The 21,188-nt window shown below is 43.9% G+C and overlaps 1 protein-coding gene across 1 annotated transcript in view; it reads right to left on the bottom strand.

The window, feature by feature from the left end:
* MYRF (myelin regulatory factor) overlaps positions 1-21,188 on the bottom strand; it is a 212,220-nt gene that overhangs the window by 43,240 nt on the left and 147,792 nt on the right. Inside the window, exons 8-14 of the mRNA XM_030201173.1 lie at positions 19,249-19,359; positions 13,661-13,751; positions 12,052-12,252; positions 8,508-8,616; positions 4,135-4,244; positions 2,236-2,396; positions 422-494 (exon numbers count right to left, since the gene is read on the bottom strand). Coding sequence (XP_030057033.1) covers positions 422-494; positions 2,236-2,396; positions 4,135-4,244; positions 8,508-8,616; positions 12,052-12,252; positions 13,661-13,751; positions 19,249-19,359 — 856 coding nt within the window. The remainder of the gene's footprint in view (positions 1-421; positions 495-2,235; positions 2,397-4,134; positions 4,245-8,507; positions 8,617-12,051; positions 12,253-13,660; positions 13,752-19,248; positions 19,360-21,188) is intronic.

The raw sequence follows: 21,188 nt of genomic DNA, 5'->3' as shown, positions 1-21,188 counted from the left end.
CCAAATCTTAGGGCCATCAAATGTCAGCTCTACCTCAAAGGGCAGAAAAGCAGCGCAGCATTAGATCAGTGCTGCACTCGAACAGATGCTCACTGCAGATGTTGAGCTGCCCTTTGAGATGGAGCAGATATTTGATGCACTAAAGATTTGGCATTAGCTATTTATGCGTAGTATCATTGGGAATTGTTCAACCACTGATAGTGATGTTATCTGCCCTTTAGTGATTGTATTATACCCCTGAAGCAGCTCCTGTGTGGGCGAAACGTGGACTATGTTGGTTGGTATTTCAATAAAGATACTTGTTTTACTGGACCCACTTTGTATTGCATAATCAGTTTCATGTCCGTGTGTGTTCCCAGTTATTTTCACATACTCACCTGGGATTTGTATTGATGCTCTCACGCACACACAGAAAACTCACCTTGCCAATGAGTTTGGGGGGTCTCTTCTGGTATGGCATGCTGCCTGTACGACTGAACTGACTTCCTGTTTGGCTGCAGAGAGAGAGGTACAGAACTAGGTGAGCGCGTATAAAATGCACTGGAGTGACTGCAAAACGGTCCCTTCTGAATGAAATTCAGAGCTTGGGAGCCACAGGAAAGGGTCGCAATACAGATTTCCATGTACAGACATAATCAGACCTCTGCCGTTACAACTGGCAAGGAATGCCACTCCTTAGTCACCCATACAACTGATCCCTTATTACTAAAGCACTGTGTGCAGGGGGGGGGGGGGGGGTAATTTATGAAGAATGTTTTACACAATAATGGGATTTCATAAAATTACCCCAGGGGTAACGTGAGTAGCCAAGAAGGCACACAATTCTGTGTGACTCATATAGATGTGTTCAGGAGATGGTTTGGTTGGAGTACAGTGGAATCATGAGTTACATGTGTTTATTAAATACATATTTACATTTGTATGTTATGTGGAAAACATTTATGCTTGATTCTCCACCGCTGTAAAAGTTCCTGACTTCAGTACTAGGCTTTTCCCTTCATATTTTACAAAGACACATAGGCATCTTCGGGGGTAATATTCAGCCCTCAGCAGTAGAGAGCTTGTAAACTGCTCACAGCAACGGGTTGAACTAATCCAGGATATTGAATTCCAGGGTATGCACAGCTCCCAGCACTGAATACCCAAGTATGTGTGGCAACTTGGATTTGAACCAGGAACTGATCGATATTCAGACTGGTGTCTGGTTAACTCAGCTTTCAGTCGTCCTAACTTTATCGGTATACTTGGCTCTCCCAAACGTTGCCGTGGACTGCCTCTAACCTAGCCAGTTAGGGAATAGCCAGTTAGCAGAGATATTCAGCAGCACTATAAGGTTAAGTGCTGATCAATATCAGTGGCTGGCTAGCCGGGGGGGGTTAAGTGAGCAGGAGCCTCTCCTGACTGGTTAATTCCCTTTGACTATTGACTCCTACGTGTTTATAACATGGACTTTAAACAGGCACCTACTTGGCCTTCACACACAGGCCACCTGGTATAAAACTACTCACCATAAGGGCAAGAAGGGGGCTGTTTATGGCCTATTTTATAAAGACACAGGGGCACTGATGTGTCGCTATATACCACAAGCACAAATCTAGCAGAAATTGCAGATGAGGTATACGCATGACTGCTTGGGAGCAAGTTCATGCATAAAGTACATGCACACATGTGTATTTTATACAGTATGTGTGTAAATTATGACTTCAGCTATGCCCCACCTACACCCAGGTCATTTAAAAGAACGTGCGTTCTGATATATGCACAGGAGATTTGTACAAGCTGCCTTTTAGGTCAATGCACTGTCATATCTGTGTGAAAATGTTTTTAGAAAAGGACTCTCCTTGTGTGTAGGGGTGAAGAGGGATAAGTGTGCACTACTGCTACCTCTGAGGTACCTGTTTTATGGTAGAGCAGTGTATGTGTATAAGTAAGGGAAATTTACATTTTCTCTATTTGTGCTGAATCTATTCTATGGTGGCGTGTGTGTGTGTGTGTGTGTGTGTGTGTGTGTGTGTGTGATAAGCTTACAGTTTCACCTGTTCTTCTTTTATGGTGGGGCAGTGTGTGCATGTGTGTCTGTGTGTGTGTGTGTGTGTGCATGTAAATGTTTGTGTATATGTGTGAGGGAAGCTTACCTCTTTTATGGTGAGGTAGTGTGTGTGTGTGAGGTTATGTTTTCAACTGTATGTCTTTTATGGTGAGGGTTGAGTGTGTGTTAGAGAGACGATACTGCACCTGAGAGCGCCTGTGCTGATGGTGGATTTCATGCTATCCAGTCTCTTCAGTTTGGCCAGTTTACGGCTCCAGCGTTCCAGTTCATCAATCCGGGTCTCCAGGTTGTCAGTCAGTTTGCAAAGTTCCTTCACTGCTCCAACATTCTCCATAAAGATACGCTCCTAACCACGCCGTGGGAGTAAAGAGACCATTACATTCTCCAAATACTCTCTGACTCATGCTAAGGGAAAAAACAGGCCTCTAAAGGCTAACATATAAACCATTTTCACCCATAAATATGTACATAGCCTCCAATAAAATATCGATCAGTGTAAAAGGTACACACTATAACATGATGGGTAAGTCTATCTCTTGCATATTTATTGTGGATATGAAAACCTGTCCTGATTGAGCTCTTGAGGACTGGGATTGCCTACCCCTGAACCAGCAGTGAACTGAACTAACATCTTCTGTCAGTCTGGATCGGAAGACATGTTCTTCATTTTCACCCCATTGCCCTTCATAGGTATCAGAAAGGCATTTCAAATGACACCAGGAAGACAGAACGATGGTAATAACAATAAAGTTGTTATTATCATCGTTCTGTCTTACTGGTGTCATTTGAAGTGCCTTGCTGGTCACACTATTCCTTGTTTTGGACTTTTTTATGCAGTGGAGCGTGGAGGGGCATAATCAAATGGGGCGCCCATGGTTTCATGAGGGCGTCCTCGCAGGATGGCCCCGCGAAGGGGCGGGGAAACCCGTATTATCAAAAGAAGATGGGCGTCCATCTTTCGTTTCGATAATAAGGTTGAGATGGTCAACCTTAGAGATGGTCGTCCCCGGTTTTTGGCTATAATGGAAACCGAGGACACCCATCTCAAAAACGACCAAATCCAAGCCCTTTGGTCATGAGAGGAGCCAGAATTTGTAGTGCACTGGTCCCCCTCACATGCCAGGGGCACTGCAGTGGACTTCACAAATTGCTCCCAGGTGCATAGCTCCCTTACCTTGTGTGCTGAGCCCCCCAACCCCCCCCAAAACCCACTACCCACAACTGTACAAGACTACCATAGCCCTAAGGGGTGAAGGGGGGCACCTACATGTGGGTACAGTGGGTTTCTGGTGGGTTTTGATGGGCTCACATTTACCACCACAAGTGTAACAGTTGGGGGGGGGGGGGTGGGCCTGGGTCCGCCTGCCTGAAGTGCACTGCACCCACTAAAACTGCTCCAGGGACCTGCATACTGCTGTCATGGAGCTAGGTATGACATTTGAGGCTGGCAAAAAAAAAATTTTAAGTTTTGTTTAGGGTGGGAGGGGGTTAGTGACCACTGGGGGAGTAAGGGGATGTTATCCCCGATTCCCTCTGGTGGTCATCTGGTCAGTTCGGGCACCTTTTTGAGGCTTGGTCGCAAGAAAAAATGGACCAAGTAAAGTCGGCCAAGTGCTCGTCAGGGACGCCCTTCTTTTTTCCATTATTGGCCGAGGACGCCCATCTGTAAATCATGCCCCAGTCCCGCCTTCGCTACAGTGCCGACACTCCCCTGTGAACTTTGGTTGTCCCTGCAACAGAAAGCAGTTGAGGACGCCCAAAATCGGCTTTTGATTATGCCGATTTGGGCGACCCTGAGTTAAGGACGCCCATCTCCCGATTTGTGTCGGAAGATGGGCGCCCTTCTTTTTCGAAAATAAGCCTGATAGTCATCTGCTTCTGCGGTTTTCTCTCTCTTCATAGGTATCACCATACATCTTTCAAAAGTTAACCCCACTGTAAAAAAAAAAAAAGAGACTGGAAGAACTGGTCCACACCCTCACTGGCTCTGCTTGCAGAGGTTGGTAGCAGGAGCTTCAAATATACATCATGCATTGAACAACATCAGATAGTTACTACTGCCCAGTCCTTCCTTTACTACTCACCTTATTTACCACGAGGAAGTTCTCTATGGTTTTCCCATTAGTGAAGACAATGTCACCTGTGTCTTTAACAGCCTCTGGGAGAATCTCCTTCACTTCCTGGGCGATGACACCTGATAGAAAACCAGTCTCATTAATTATCAACCCCTTTCCTGTCCCGTGAATACAATGGATGTGGTCATGGCAAAAGCTGAAGGACACCGACACCAGATAGTGGCACATGCAAGGGAGAAACACGAAGTAAATGTGACAAGACAAAATTCTGTGAAAAAGGCAAAATAGATGAAATAGGGAAGAAGTGATTTAAAAGGGATGAAGACAGAAAATAGTTGAAATGAAATAGTTGAAACACTGTGGCTTCACCCCCACATTCCCACACAGAGGTATAAAAGGAAAAAGGCAATATTTGCTACAGAAAAAAGAAAAAAATATATATTTTTTAAATTTAGTTCACACCTTTTCATTTGTAGCTCAAGTCAAATTAAAATTTCAGGTAAAATAAGTAGTTCCCTGCCCTAGAGGGCTTTCTACTTGACAATGCAGGACAATGTGATTTGTTCACAATCGAAAGTATTGTTGGTATTTGAATCTTGGCTTCCCCAGTGTTCATCTCACTGGTCTAACCACTGGCTATGTCTCCACTGAAGAGACAAATGAAGAAAGAGATCAACACATGATGGAAAAGAAGTAAAGAACAGTAAGGCCCCATTGAAAAAATGTATGATTGCTCATATGCTTCATTCTTTTTGTTTGAATATTTTTACTACTACTACTACTTGACATTTCTAAAGCACTACTAGGGTTACGCAGCGCTGTACAATTTAACATAGAAGGACAGTCCCTGCTCAAAGGAGCTTACAATCTAAAGGACAAATGTATAGTCAGTCAAATAGGGGCAGTCTACATTTCCTACATTTTACTGCTGTAATTGTCTATTGCTTATGTTTGACTTATTCTTACTGTACACCGCCTTGAGTGAATTCCTTCAAAAAAGCGGTAAATAAATCCTAATAAATAAATAAATGCTAAGAACTAAAATGTATAAACAGTCTCTGCAAACACTGGCAGTGTAACAGAAAGACTTAAGAAACACAACGCGTCATCAAAGCTCAGTACAACCAAAAAAGAATCCATTCTCGTGACACGAAAACATTTCCAAGTCAGTACAACCAGAAAAGGATCCATTCTCATTATATAAAAACATTTTCAAACAACCCTGTTGCAAGTCATCTCATTCTGCTTAACTCGTAATGGATGAGAGTTTTACACTTTTGACTAGTTAGGATCAGTTGTAGGGTAATGCCACTGAAATCCATGGAGGTGAATGACAAGTGGGTGACGGTCTTCCTGCAAGCAGGGTAAATTTAGAGGTGAGCATCACTGGTAAAGCTGTGGAATTGAGGGGTACTCAGGCATTCTGTAGGTCAGGACTGAGACAGAAAATTGTTGCACCAGGTCCTATGATGCGCTCAAGGTTTGGGAGTTGTGCAGCAGTGCTTAAATGTTTACAAGTCCTGACTCATACTATAAGATTTGGGCAATGGGTATGGTGTTCCAACAGAAGCTTTATCAGCACCTCTTTCTTAAATGCAAAGTCATCATGCTCCAGTGATTCACTTGATAACATATTTCCAATGATGAATCAGTACTGAACATTACTCAAAGTTCCTGTCTGGCTTATATGATTTTAACCACTCAATTCAGTCATTTTTCTTTCATTCAGTTAGGGAGTAATTCTGTAAGGTAGGCATTAACATTTGCACACCAGTAACATGCATAGATGTTTAGCATAATACCATATATACAGTGGGGGAAATAAGTATTTGATCCCTTGCTGATTTTGTAAGTTTGCCCACTGACAAAGACATGAGCAGCCCATAATTGAAGGGTAGGTTATTGGTAACAGTGAGAGATAGCACATCACAAATTAAATCCGGAAAATCACATTGTGGAAAGTATATGAATTTATTTGCATTCTGCAGAGGGAAATAAGTATTTGATCCCTCTGGCAAACAAGACCTAATACTTGGTGGCAAAACCCTTGTTGGCAAGCACAGCGGTCAGACGTCTTCTGTAGTTGATGATGAGGTTTGCACACATGTCAGGAGGAATTTTGGTCCACTCCTCTTTGCAGATCATCTCTAAATCATTAAGAGTTCTGGGCTGTCGCTTGGCAACTCGCAGCTTCAGCTCCCTCCATAAGTTTTCAATGGGATTAAGGTCTGGTGACTGGCTAGGCCACTCCATGACCCTAATGTGCTTCTTCCTGAGCCACTCCTTTGTTGCCTTGGCTGTATGTTTTGGGTCATTGTCGTGCTGGAAGACCCAGCCACGACCCATTTTTAAGGCCCTGGCGGAGGGAAGGAGGTTGTCACTCAGAATTGTACGGTACATGGCCCCATCCATTCTCCCATTGATGCGGTGAAGTAGTCCTGTGCCATTAGCAGAGAAACACCCCCAAAACATAACATTTCCACCTCCATGCTTGACAGTGGGGACGGTGTTCTTTGGGTCATAGGCAGCATTTCTCTTCCTCCAAACACGGCGAGTTGAGTTCATGCCAAAGAGCTCAATTTTTGTCTCATCTGACCACAGCACCTTCTCCCAATCACTCTCGGCATCATCCAGATGTTCACTGGCAAACTTCAGACGGGCCGTCACATGTGCCTTCCGGAGCAGGGGGACCTTGCGGGCACTGCAGGATTGCAATCCGTTATGTCGTAATGTGTTACCAATGGTTTTCGTGGTGACAGTGGTCCCAGCTGCCTTGAGATCATTGACAAGTTCCCCCCTTGTAGTTGTAGGCTGATTTCTAACCTTCCTCATGATCAAGGATACCCCACGAGGTGAGATTTTGCGTGGAGCCCCAGATCTTTGTCGATTGACAGTCATTTTGTACTTCTTCCATTTTCTTACTATGGCACCAACAGTTGTCTCCTTCTCGCCCAGCGTCTTACTGATGGTTTTGTAGCCCATTCCAGCCTTGTGCAGGTGTATGATCTTGTCCCTGACATCCTTAGACAGCTCCTTGCTCTTGGCCATTTTGTAGAGGTTAGAGTCTGACTGATTCACTGAGTCTGTGGACAGGTGTCTTTCATACAGGTGACCATTGCCGACAGCTGTCTGTCATGCAGGTAACGAGTTGATTTGGAGCATCTACCTGGTCTGTAGGGGCCAGATCTCTTACTGGTTGGTGGGGGATCAAATACTTATTTCCCTCTGCAGAATGCAAATAAATTCATATACTTTCCACAATGTGATTTTCCGGATTTAATTTGTGATGTGCTATCTCTCACTGTTACCAATAACCTACCCTTCAATTATGGGCTGCTCATGTCTTTGTCAGTGGGCAAACTTACAAAATCAGCAAGGGATCAAATACTTATTTCCCCCACTGTAAATGCCAAATATGCGCCTATGTGCTGTTCTATAATTATGCGCATATAATTGATTGCTTTATGTTGGACAGTGGGTGTACAGAGGGGCAGAGTCTGGGCATGGTACAAAATTATGTGCATAAATTATAGAACACTATTGCACACGCATGCGTATGCCCAGTTATGCAAATATTCTAAAATGGAAAATAGGCACCCAGGTTCCTTTATAGGATATGTGCCTCTATAGATCTTGGAGTAGGCCTCTGAATTTCTCAAGCAGCCATCCTTCCACACACTCTGCTGGTCACAGCTCTAGCTCCGTAGCATCTCTGGTCAACTCTCTCTTTGTTCACATACACAGGAGGACCTCCTATTTCATACCATTCCCAATTCTCTGGGATAAAGGGAACCAGCCTCAAGATAAGGGGACAGGGACACAAAAAAAGTCTCCCATGTTCAATATGTTTGGTTGTAAACTCTAGTGCTGCGGAGAAGTAACTGTTTGTTATGGGTATTTCTAGCAGTGATAGAATATGATTAGTAGTAATAGCAGTAGCATACAACGGTAAGCTTCGTTTTCACTTGTACTTTTACAGTTTCATACAGACTGGGTGAAGAGGATTCAGTGTGTGTTGTTTATGTTTGAATTTGCAACCAGACGGCACTATGTAGCAATACATCCTTCAGGTTTACTGTTGCGACTGTAGAAAGTACCACATTAATCCCTTTAGGGGGCTCTCATGCACAGCAAATGAATTATGATGAACAACAGTAAAAATGAGTAGCTGAGATCTCACCCAACAAGTTTCCGAGTGAAGTTCTTTTTCCTGTCACAGTATGTGCAAAACAAACCTATGTGAAAACATTGACCCAGGAAATGATGCAGTAATTGTCAGATTTGCAGATGGAGAAGTAACTGTTGAACATAAGATTTTGTAGGGCACTGAATACTGAGGATCATTGATGCCATTGGAGCATTTTGGGATGGCACAGCCCTACCTGTCTCTGATGTGTTGTCGATGCCCACAGTGCTGGCAAACTCTGGTTTGTAGTGGTAATGAACCAGTCGCATCTGGGAGATCCTCTTCAGTTGCTCTGTGGTATCCACCTAAAGAAGAAAAAGGGATAGAGAATGGAGAAAGAGAGGCAGAAACAGAAGCATTAAAAAGCTGTTGATCATTAACAATAACTGACTACACAGATCCAAGCAATGTCATCTGGTCCGGGGTCACAACTTTATAAGTAAGGGTGGCATACATGCATCTGATTCTCTTTGGGTTTGATTTGAAAGTGTGGACTGCTGTGTGACATAAGCTAGAATGAAATTGTTATGCAGCTGTCTATGGGACTGTATTGGCCAACAATGGTCCAGCATTCACAGTCCAAAATCCATTAATATACATGGCCTCATATCATCTCATGGTCATGAGATCAGCTGGGAACCCACCTCTAAACATGTCCATATTAACCTAATGACTGCAGAGGAGTAGCCTAATGATTAGAGTAGTGACTTAAGAACCAGAGAAACCAGGTTCAATTCCCACTGCGGCTCCTTGTGACCATAGGCGTAGACTGGGGGGGGGCGAGGGGGGGCAATGCCCCCCCAAACGACACGAGGCGCCGCCGCGCCATTAGTTTAAAAAAAAAAAAAACCACACGCAGGCACGCGCTCCTCTCCGTCCGCTTGGCTTCCCTGCCCTCTCTATCTGCGTCCCGCCTTCCTCTGACGTCATTTCCTTTCGGGCGGGACGCAGATAGAGAGGGCAGGGAAGCCAAGTGGACGGAGAGGAGCATGTCCGTCTATCCCTCTCTCTTCCTCCCTCCCTCCGGCGCAGGCAGCAGTCTTTTCCAGTGTTCCTGGCAGCGGTAGCGTTGTACACGCTGCCTTTGGCTCTGCCCCGAAGCCTTCTCTTCAAGTTCCTGTTCCCGCATAGGTGGGAACAGGAACTTGAAGAGAAAGCTTCCGGGGCAGACCGAAGGCAGCGTGTACATCGCTACCGCTGCCAGGAACGCTGGAAAAGACTGCTGCCTGCGCCGGAGGGAGGGAGGGAGGGAGGAAGAGAGGGGGTAAACGGAGTCACCATCTTGGACCTCGGGGGGGGGGGGGGGGAGCAGAGGGAAGATGGATGGGACGGAGGGATGGTGAGCAGAGGGAAGGAGCAAGAGATGGATGGGACTGGGAGGGGTGGGGAGCAGAGGGAAGGAGCAACAGATGGATGGGACTGGGAGGGGTGGGGAGCAGAGGGAAGGAGCAACAGATGGATGGGACTGGGAGGGGTGGGGAGCAGAGGGAAGGAGCAACAGATGGATGGGACTGGGAGCGTTGGGAGCAGAGGGAAGGAGCAAGAGATGGATTGGACTGGGAGGGGTGGGGAGCAGAGGGAAGGAACAGAAGATGGATGGGACTGGGAGCGTTGGGAGCAGAGGGAAGGACCAGGAGATGGATTGGACTGGGAGGGGTGGGGAGCAGAGGGAAGGAGCAACAGATGGATGGGACTGGGAGCGTTGGGAGCAGAGGGAAGGAGCAAGAGATGGATTGGACTGGGAGGGGTGGGGAGCCGAGGGAAGGAGCAAGAGATGGATTGGACTGGGAGGGGTGGGGAGCAGAGGGAAGGAGCAACAGATGGATGGGACTGGGCGCGTTGGGAGCAGAGGGAAGGAGCAAGAGATGGTTGGGACTGGGAGGGGTGGGGAGCAGAGGGAAGGAGCAACAGATGGATGGGACTGGGAGGGTGGGGAGCAGAGGGAAGCCTACTGGAAAGAAGACACTGCATAAAACAGAAGACACTGGGATCAAAGCGAATAGAAAAACTAAATGATCAGACAACAAAGGTAAATAAAAGTATTTTATTCATAATTTATTAATTGAAATGTGTCAGCTTTTTGAAATGTGCATCTGTGATATTTTGCCTGTAAATTTCATTTCCTTCCTCCATATTAGCATATTCATTTGCATATGTATATATGCAAATGATATGCTAATATGCTCCGCCCATTCTTTGCCCCCCCAAATGAAACAGTCAAACTACGCCTATACTTGTGACCCTGAGCAAGTCACTTAACCCTCGGGTGCCCCGGGTACAAAAGTCAGATTGTGAGCCCATTAAGGACAGAAGAAGTACCTGTATATAATATAGGCAAATCGCTTTGGAACACAGAAAGTGTTATATTAACCTTACCCTTACCTGGAGGCCTCTGTCTACAAAACCTCCACTTCACTGTGCTGAAAGCCAAATTCACAGGTAAAAATATGGGAAAGGCAAGTCTATAATTGGGCATTTTCAATCATCTGACACTTGAGTGCTGAAGTATACAGAACTGGCCCGACATTCAGCTGGCAGTGATCAGCGTTTTGGCATTTCCCAGAAATTCGATGCCAAGTCATGTCTGGGCTCCAGCATTGAATTTCCAGGAATATGAAGCCGGCAAAAACGTAGCTGGTTAAGTGTGATATTCAGCACTTAACCAGCTATAGTAAACTGACTTTTATGTGGTCGGTTAAGTGCTGAATATTGGCACTGAACTGGCTAAGTGCCGACTCCACCCCTAGAACGCCCCCAAAATACTTGGTTTTGCGTTGAGCACTAACTGGACATTGTAAGCTGCACTAAGTGCCATTGAATATGACTGGTTAGTCCCGCACAAGTGATTTAATTGGCTAGGAGCCGTTTCTGGCCAGTTATATCGCTTTGAATATCGACCCCCAACATTGTCACTTTCACAGGTAAGTGGCAGAAAAACATCTAAACACTATTCTGTAAAACCACGTATAGGTGGAATAGCGCATAAATGCAAAGGGGCGTTGACATGGGCGGAGCATGGGAGGGGCTACTACATATGCACACAGCTTACAGAATGTTGTATGTTACGCATGCCCTAGCCTTGCCAGGTCTATGGCTGGTGGAACAGTGGGTACCTAAATATAAGATGCCAGGTTATACTGCTATTCTGTAACAGAATCTGGACACCCAGGGGCTGCTACAGAAAAAGCTCTCACACTGGGCAGCATCGGGACATCCATTTATAGAATTGCTCCCTTATTTTTCATCTGGGAATCTGTTGTACTTCTTTCCCTTTAAAGCAGTTCTCAACCCAGTCCTCAGGACACACATAGCCAGTCAGGTTTTCAGGATACCCACCATAAATATGCATGAGATATATCTGCATTCAATGGAGGCACTGCATGCAAATTTATCTCATGCATATTCATTGTGGGTATCCTGAAAACCTGACTGGCTAGGTGTATCCCAAGGACTGGGTTGAGAATCCCTTTTTGACAGTAAACAAACCTGACAAGGAGAGGAAGACCACTCTGGGACTCTGTACATGAAAACTGTGCTTGCTTTGCTTTGAGGCAGGCTGTAAAGCAGATGGTGATGTGCAGCCTTCTATCATATTTTTTATATTTTTTACTGCATTGTGGAAACGTAATTATAAGGCCAGGCACTGGCAATACAAGTCCTGTGGCACAGGGCAAAGTCAACGTGGAGTCTCTACTGCATTGTGCCATCAGGGTAATCTGCACTTCCTCTCTCATTCTCACCTCCTGTACATCCTCCTTCGCTCGGATGTCTGAGGGGTGCATCAGTGACCCCATGACCTTCACATTACCATGGACCACTAGGGCTTCATCCGGTCGATCGGTGTTGATTCCGATGCGGCCATGGTGAAAGACTGTATCAGGTAGCTGACCACGCTGCCACAGGACATCGCTGTCACTTTCAAATTGACCCGGGTTTGAAGCCTGGAGAAGAGGGACACAGGGAAACTAAACCATAGGTTGCATGGGCTGCCCTACATCCACAAAGAGAGAGAAAGAGGGGCATAGGACCATTGTGATGTGGGACAAAGACAGCGGTAACTGAGAATGGCTTCCACAGGTTTCTTACACTAGCCAACACAGACACCATAGGAACACTCATAAGAACATAAGAATAGTCATACTGGGTCAGACCGATGGTCCATCTAGCCCAGTATCCAGCTTCCAACAGTGGGCAATCAGGGTCATAAGTTCCTAGAAAAATCACAAATAGTAGCAACATTCCATGCTACCAATCCCAGGGCAAGCAGTGGCTTCCCCATTTCTATCCCAATAGCAGGCTATGGACTTTTCCTCCAGGAACTTATCCAAACCCTTTTTAAACCCAGATATGCTAACTGCTGTTACCACATCCAATTAATCTGTGATAATCTCATGTGAAAGGAACCCATGTGGTAAAAATAATCATTTAAGCTTCTATAATGCCATTCATCCACATAGGATCTCAGCATACTCTATAATGTATCTGAGGCACATGCAGGAAGAATTCTGCTGTCGTGGACAGTCTGGCAACACAGACCTTCTTTTCTAAAGTGGATAAAAGCTTCCAGCTGAGCAGGGGTAGAGTACACAGTGTTATGACTGTCCTCACCTATATACAGCTGGGTACATCTGGAGACACAGTCACTACACCAAATCTGCACACAGTGGGAGCAGAGAATTTCAATTCTCTCCCCACTTAAGGTACAGTATTTTAATGAGGAAATATCACAGCCACAGCCATGGGCCTTATTCCAGGACTTTTCCCTATACTATGCCTGTGTAAAAATCTCTTTATTCAATAAGATCCCACCCACACACCCCCCTCACCATAAATCTGTCAGTATGAACAGGGCTCTGCATAAATCTAGTGCTGACCTAGGGAGGTAATGAGATCCCACCATAAATCCCTGGATGAACTTATGCTATGCCACATGAATTTCTCAACAATTCTGGGGCTATTCAAAGACTTCACAGGTGGAGCACAGCAGCCTCCCTAAAATCTCTGTAGTTTGCTGGGATGTGCTCCTGAGAAAAGTGGGTTTCCTGAGAAGGTGCTTTACAGATGCGGGGAGGGTACTCTGCAACACTGGAAGCCAGATGAGTTTCTCCCCTGGAAATTTTTTCAATGTGACACCTTAATAAAATGGGTTAGTCTTCCCTTCTCAGTGATTCCTCAGCAATCTTTGAGGATTCTGTGTAGGGTTTATGCCCTGAACATACCACAGTAACTTCACAGGACTGTCGGATGTCTGGTGCTGCACACATGGAGCTCTAAACTTTACATTTGCTGTATGGTCCCGGGAGATGTGACAAGAGGAGAGGAGGATAGTGATAATGAAAAAGCCATTACCCTGACGATAATGCGCTCGGAGACTTGGGCAGCTACGGTGTAATTCTGGTTCTGGGTGTGAGCCTGAATGGCTACCACCAACATAAAGTACCTGGGAGAGGAAATGAGAGAGAGAGAGAGAGAGAGAGAGAGGTGGAGGGTAGAGAGAGAAAGCAAAGTGCACATTGCAAGAGAGAAAGAATGAATGAGGAGAGAAGTAGAAAGAGCCAGAACCAGCAAGAGAAAGTGCAATTAAGAGCAAAGGAGAGAGTGTGAAAAAGGTGGAAGGGGCAGAAAGAAAAAAAAAGAGGAATAGTTTGCAACGAGGTTGAGTAAAAAAAAATATTAAGAGCCAGAAAGATGGAAACGACATTAGAGAGAATAATGTGAGAGAGGAATGATAGGGAGCCAGAGGATGGGAGGGAGAGAGACAATGACAGAATGAAAAACAAAGACTAAATTTCAAACAAAAATATTAATTTGTGCAATGAAATGAGTGCCTCTGCTTCAGCCAATGATTTCACATCCTTTCAAGACTTCCTACCTCTGCTCACATACTCCAGACACACTGCAGGAAAGCCTTTTCTAATGCACCGTGGACCAGGTTCTGCAGACCCTCCATATGAGAGGTGCATTACCTTGGTTTTCCAGGGCCGCAATGGCACTTGATCTTTAGAATGTTCACAATACGGTAAATATACATTTTTTTTAGCTGCTGCCAGCGTTATGCCCCAATATTCAATGCCAGGCCATATTCAAGCATTGGCATTGAATATCCAGGTTTGTACAACCAACTATCTCTTATCCAGTTAGGTTTGAAATTCAGCACTTAACCGCCTAAGCAAAACTGGATACAGATAGGATTGAGTTTTATGCAGTCTAATTTGGCTGCTTAACCTCAGCAGTTAAGTGCTGAATATTAACACTTACTCACATATGTGCTGACCTTGCCCCCTTCCCCCCCCTACAAAATAGCCGGCTTTCAGTTTAATGGTTCAATTGCACTAACCGGTTAAGTATTGCTAAATATTAGTGGATAGCCCTGAATAAGCGACTTAGCCAGCTGTGAGCTTCTCCTGGCCGCTTAAATTGCTTTGAATATCGACCCATATAAATATTCATCAGGCGTATCCGAGAACCAGGTTAGTTTGCATACCTTGGCTACCCCCAAAATCAGACCAGTTTGTAGCCCTAGAGGACCAAGGTCACACACTTTTGGTTTTCAAGAAGGAATTCATATTGCACTCCATCTCACGTCTTGCTCCATTTATAGGGTAAACAGTTTATACTCTGTAATAAACTGTTTATGTTTGCAAAAGCAAGCCTCTTAATTTCACTCCAAATTACTCCTTGGCTAGCTTACAATAAGTACCTTTAGAGGCTGCCAGAGAGTGTCCAGACTGATCATCTCCAGAAATACTTGGGCCTCTGTATTAAAACCTCATTAAAACTAGATTGTGTCTGATTTTGTGCTGTGTGTTCTGCATTACATTACAGTCTAATATTTCACTAATACCTTATCAGTTCAAGGCGGATTGCAATTTTAAGAGGCTAGAACCAATTTGTCTAGGAATCCCAGTTCTATGACATCAATAACCGAAAGGTATTAAACATTGATTGATAAACCAAATTTACAGTACATATAGGTTTTCAGCTTTTTCCAGAACCTCAAATAGTTTCTACAAAGCCTTGCTGCAGTTGGTATGACAGAGAGGTGGTAAACTGCTTTACAAGTTTGAATAAGGGACAGAGTATCTGGCCAAGACTTATGTACTGGTAGGAAAGTAGTAATGTCATTGGCATAGATAGAAAGATTCACCTGAAGCTAGTCCAAGATCACACCCAATGACTGCATTATTTTCATAAACAATGGGATAGAAGCCACAGGACGATAGTTACTAACTTCTGCCAAACTACTTTTATGATTTTTAGGAATAGGAATAAACATAATGTCTCAACCTAATGTTGGAAAAGTACCAGACTCAAAATGTGAATTTAATGAGTTAGTTAATAAATATTTAAAAAGCAGAGATGCCAGTTTAATCAAACAAGGAAGGCATGTAACTAAACCAGTGTATCCCAAGTCTGGTTCTGGAGTACCCCTTGCCAGTCAGGTTTTCAGGATATCTACAATGAATATGCATGAACTTGATTTGCATACACTGCCTCCATTATATGCAAATCTCTTTCATGCATATTCATTGTGGATATCCTGAAAATCTGATTGGCAAGGGGTACCCCAGGACTGGATTTGGGAAACACTGAACTAAACTACAGAAAGATACTTTAGCAATAATCTCTTTCTGTCATAACATTAATTTTGTTAAATTGAGACCAGTATCTGTCTGTTGGGATAGTGTTCAGCTCAGAAAACAAGGTTTTTATATGATAGTTCTCTGGTGGTAATTGTTCTTTAATCTTTAAACCTTATTTTGGAAATATAGAGCCAAATCATCAGCTATTAGTGAAATACCATAAGTGGTTGTAATAGATTCTATATCTACATATGATCCAATAATGAAAACAATTTCTTAATGTTAGGTTTGTCGTGCCCCACCAGTTTTGAATAAAATTCCCTTTTTTAGTTTATACTCATGGATAGCAGTACACCAATTGTTTTTATTAATATCTGTAGGATATCGTTTCCAAATTCTTTCTTTAGCTCTATATTGCTGTTTTAAAGACAAAAGTTCTTGATCGAACCATTTCTCAGATCGCCACTGTTTTTGACTCTTTGAGCTAAATAGGCTAGTCTATCTAATATAGAACCAGTGATTTGGTTCCAACATGCAAAACAAACAAACAAACAAAAAACACACTCGGTAGTGGCAGCATCAGAAGACAATTCTTTGTCAACTATTTGAGGCACTTGAGGCCTTAATATAATTCTTTGCAGTTGCTGAATGTGTCCAATTAAAGTGAGCACAGCCCTTTAACTGCACATTACCATGATATCTTCCTCCCTACATAACTTTCTTTTGCTAAATCCATCCTGGCTACTTTCCATTAAGCTATGTTTATCCATATGCCTAGTATTTTATTCTTAACAATAGCTTCCACCATTTCACCTAGCACTGATGTCAGACTCACCCCTGGAGCCCTTTTAAAAACTGGAGTTACATTGATTAGTTTACAGATTACCAGTAGCAAGTCTGCAATTCTGTATTTGAATTCCTAAAGAACTCTGGCACGAATACCATCAGGTCCTAAAGATTTCCTACTATTTAGTTTTTCAATCTGCCCTAGTACCTGTTCTAGAGTCATACTTAATTTTTTTAGTTCGTCTGAATCATTACCTACAAAGAATGTTTCTGGCATGGGTATCCCAATTAGAGCCCCTTGAGCTCCTGGAATAGGTATCCCAATTAGCCCCTTGAGCTCCCTTTAAATCCTAGGATGCATTTCATTTAGGCCCCATAGCTTTTCCGTCATCTAATGGATATACTGGCAGTCTTGTCACGTCGCAGATTTTTACTTGTTCCTTTTTATGAAAACAGCGATGAAATGAGGCAGAGATAGTTTTAAGAATTAGTAAGATGCATTATAACTTTATTACAAACTGTGGAGTCCTTTTATAAAGGTGCGCTGAAAATGGCTTGCGGTAGTGTAGGCATGGGTTTTGGGCGCACGCCAATTCATTTTTTAGCGTGCCTGTAAAAAAGGCCTCTTTTTTTGGCCAAAAATGGATGTGCAGCAAAATTAAAATTGCCGCCCGTCCATTTTGGGTCCAAGACCTTACCGCCAGCCATAGACCTAGCGGTAAATAATCTGGGCAGTAATGACCTGCACGCATCCATTACGAATGCCAGAAAATAAAAAATATTTTCCAGACACGTGTAGCAGACGCGTGCCAAAATTGAAATTACCACAAGGGCCACGCGGTAACCAGCCGGTAACTCCAATTTGGCACATGTTTGGCCCACGTAGGCACCTACACAGCTTAGTAAAAGGGGCCCTGCATGTCTTTATATATGTAATCCACTTCAAATCAATTGCTGATAGAAGCAGGTATACATTAAATTAAATTTACCACTTTGATTATCAGGATTTTCCTCAATTCTTGAAGAACATTTGAGTGAGAGAATGCTTTAATTTGGCAAGCTCTTCAGAGTTGTTCATAAAAGGGATAGAGTGCCAATAGAGTAGAAAGAGGCCAAGGTCATCACTTTGTTAAATAAAACCAGGAAAACAATCCGATAATGCACACTAGCTACTGACAGATCTCACCGATATCTACTACAGCTAAATTAATGAAGAAGGCCCTTCTAATTCGTATTTCTTCCTCCCCTGATGGTCAAGTGGGCTTCTTGCCAAACTACCGCTGCTGGGTCCAACTCCTCATAACTTTCAACTTTATTGACCTTTCTTTTGCATATGGCGAAGGAGGCTGATGCCTAAAGTCTCAAAGATTGTCTAATGCCTACTCTACCTTTCTGCCTATCTACCACCTCCCACACCTGTGTTTAGAACTGCAGACTATGAATTTAACTCCCACTGTATTTTTCTGAGGCACATCTCTGGCCTGAATTCCTCTTTAGAGTACCAGAGTACACTATATTCAGAGTTTTGGGAATTCTTATTATTGTCAACCAGGTACATTGCTCTTATGCTAGTGGCTCTGCCAGGGCCTGGACATACTTTTGCTGCTGTAAATCAAAGAACTAGCAACAAGCAGGTCAATATTCAAAAGTACTTCTCTGGATAAGAGCACCTGCTATCTAGATTAGGTGCTGCTGACTGAAATATTCAGAGGAGCTATCTGGAGAGTGCCTCTGAATTTCCTTACAGACCACCTCCTCATTATGCAGATAAAGCTTAGGCGAAGCGTGAGTGGAGCCAGGGTGGTCCTATAACTTATCCAGATAGAGACTCTGAATATCCTTACAGACCACCTCCTCATTATGCAGATCGTGCTGGGGTGGAGAATGGGTGGAGCCAAGTCCTGTAACTTATCCAGATAGTTGCAGCTGTCTGCTATCTGCACAACTTATTCGGATAACTTAGCATGGATAGAAAAGTTGTCCTAAGTTATCCAAATAAGTTATCCAGACAGCAGACTGAATATTGCCACTATCCGGATAAGTTCTGTCACTGATCATCTCATCTTATTTATTCAGCAGCAGCCACTATCCAGATAGAGCCGCTGAATATCCTTACAGACCATCTCCTCACTATGTAAACAGTGCTGAGGCAGAGCCAGTATGATCCTGGAACTTTACGGACAGTGCAATATTTAGTTTGCTATCCAGATAACTCAGGACAGATAGAAAGCTGTCCCAAGTTATTCGGAGAGCAGATTGACTATTGCATTATCTAGATAAGTTCTGGCACTGACCAACTTATCCAGATATACAACTAGTGGTGCTGAATATCTGGATATTTTTTTTGACTGCTGTAGGTGGTGTTAAAAAAAACAAACAAAAAACCACTGACTAGAGCAACTGAATATTATCCTGCAGAGTTCCAGCTTTAGGCCAACATCTAAAACCATGTTTCTGAGACATGGAAACATGTGACTCTTGCAAGCGACGTCTGTTCTCCATATTACACAATTAATTCTCCAGTGCCTCCCAAATCCCTCCTGAGACACTGGCAGAGGACTCTCTTACCTCTGGTCTGGATTCGGCTTGCCTTTTTTCCTCATGTTATTTGCTGTTGTTTCACTGAAGTGGAGCCGTCCTACTGTGACCTTTGTGACCTGGTCTGGAGGTAAATTAATGCTGTAGAGAGAGAGAAGTTATGGACAAAGCGAAAAAAGAAAACCTAAAGAAAAGGAACAAGAAGGAAAGAGACACACAGGAATCTCATGCCCAATAATTGCTTATTAGCTTTTGCCTCACTGCAAGCACAGGCTTACCCTGGCCTACACACACTGTGAGAAAGGGGGTGGCAAACCGGAGGGGTGGGGGAGGAAAGGGCTACCTGTGCCCGCCGGGGATCAAAAGAAGAAATAGTGGGGCTATAAGAACTACAAGTCCCAGAAGCCCGAGCTGAGCAGGAAGCAGGAGTGGGAGGAGAAGTCCTCTCAGAGGGGAAAGGGGGAGGGGGTTGATTGGGAGATGAAGTCAGAGGAAGGGGATGAGGAACACCTGGGGGAGAGGGGAGTGGTGGAACAGATGGATTGGCAAGGGGGGGAAGGGGGAGTGGAATCAGAGGAAATGGATATCTCAGCCTTTGCTCAGGGCCAGAGGAGGAGGAGAAAGAGTGCTGTGCGTACTGGATAACAAAAGGTATGAATTCCTTAACCCGGTGGGTGGTTGTCAGGAGTTAGTGCTGACAAATGAGGGAGGTGGGTCTCTAGGTGTAGCCAGTAGGAAGTGCTAAACCTAGAGGAATTCATACCATAGGGGAAACTTTGGAACTTTATAGTGTTGCTTGAGAAAAGCTGAACTGTGTGATAAGCATTTGATTCTGAATAGAGGCTCTAAAGAAAGGGGCCTGTGCCAGGAACAGGTCCCGGTCCAGAGGCCTGGGTGGGGGACTTAATAGCCGGACTGGATAGAATCTAGGCGGCTAGGCTACAAGGAGGGGGACGCCACCCGGAGACGTATACTTGCCAGTAGCCGGTAGGAGTTGAACAAGGGGGTGGGCTGCTGGCTGGAGAGAACGCAACTGAGTTAACCTGAGGGAGGTTGGCATAACTTACAAGGATTGCAGACAGCACGGAGAGGTGCAACTAGAGCACAGACAGCTCGGAGAGGAGCGGCAGTCTGACATTGGTGCGGCTGGATTGCAGACAGCACGGAGAAGTGCGGCCGGCTTGCAGACAGCACGGAGAGGTGCAACTAGAGTGCAGACAGCTCGGAGAGGAGCAGCAGTCTGACAACACTTGGCTATGTTAAGACCACAATGCTCATTCCTATATTTTGGTTAGATACACAATCCAAAACAGTACACAGCAGTACTAAAATAATAATTATACAACAATATATCATTATTCTAACATTAAAACAGTTAATATAATCATATAAATACATCAATATATAAAAATTTGGAAATCGTAACTTAAACCAGACCTGATTTCATTAGGAAAAAGATGAGCCATGAGCCATGAACCAGCTAACAGAATACCAATGTGGTCGCTGGAAGACAGTACCTGGGCTGGTGTTATAAACTGATTCAGAAAGGGGGCATTCAAAACTTATTATAATGTATGGAATACTATTTAACCAGTCAGATATCTAACTCAACAATAAATTCTAAATTTAAATCTCTGCACGGGGTTTGCCAGAATAATCAAAGAAAAAATTACTACACCATTCAAAACTAGAGCTTAAGGCAAATTACCCTGCCCACTACATGTTATTTGGATTTAGCTTATACCTTGTCAAATCCAAGATGAAGTTGAGTTAAAATCAGGTTCTATTGATAGGTGCCTGCCCCAGAGGTTCTATAATAGAAAGGCCTCATTTACTAATGTGTGTTAACCAGTTAACATGTGTTAATCTACTTCAATGTATGTTAATTTGAGCTACGCACATATGGGCCGATATTTATAAAATATGGTTGTCATTTGTGTTAAATGCAAGACCACAGTACCTAAAATTTT

The sequence above is a fragment of the Microcaecilia unicolor genome, chromosome 4 (assembly GCF_901765095.1).
Source record: "Microcaecilia unicolor chromosome 4, aMicUni1.1, whole genome shotgun sequence".
NCBI lineage: Eukaryota > Metazoa > Chordata > Amphibia > Gymnophiona > Siphonopidae > Microcaecilia > Microcaecilia unicolor.
This window is presented reverse-complemented; position numbering and strand designations above follow the sequence as displayed.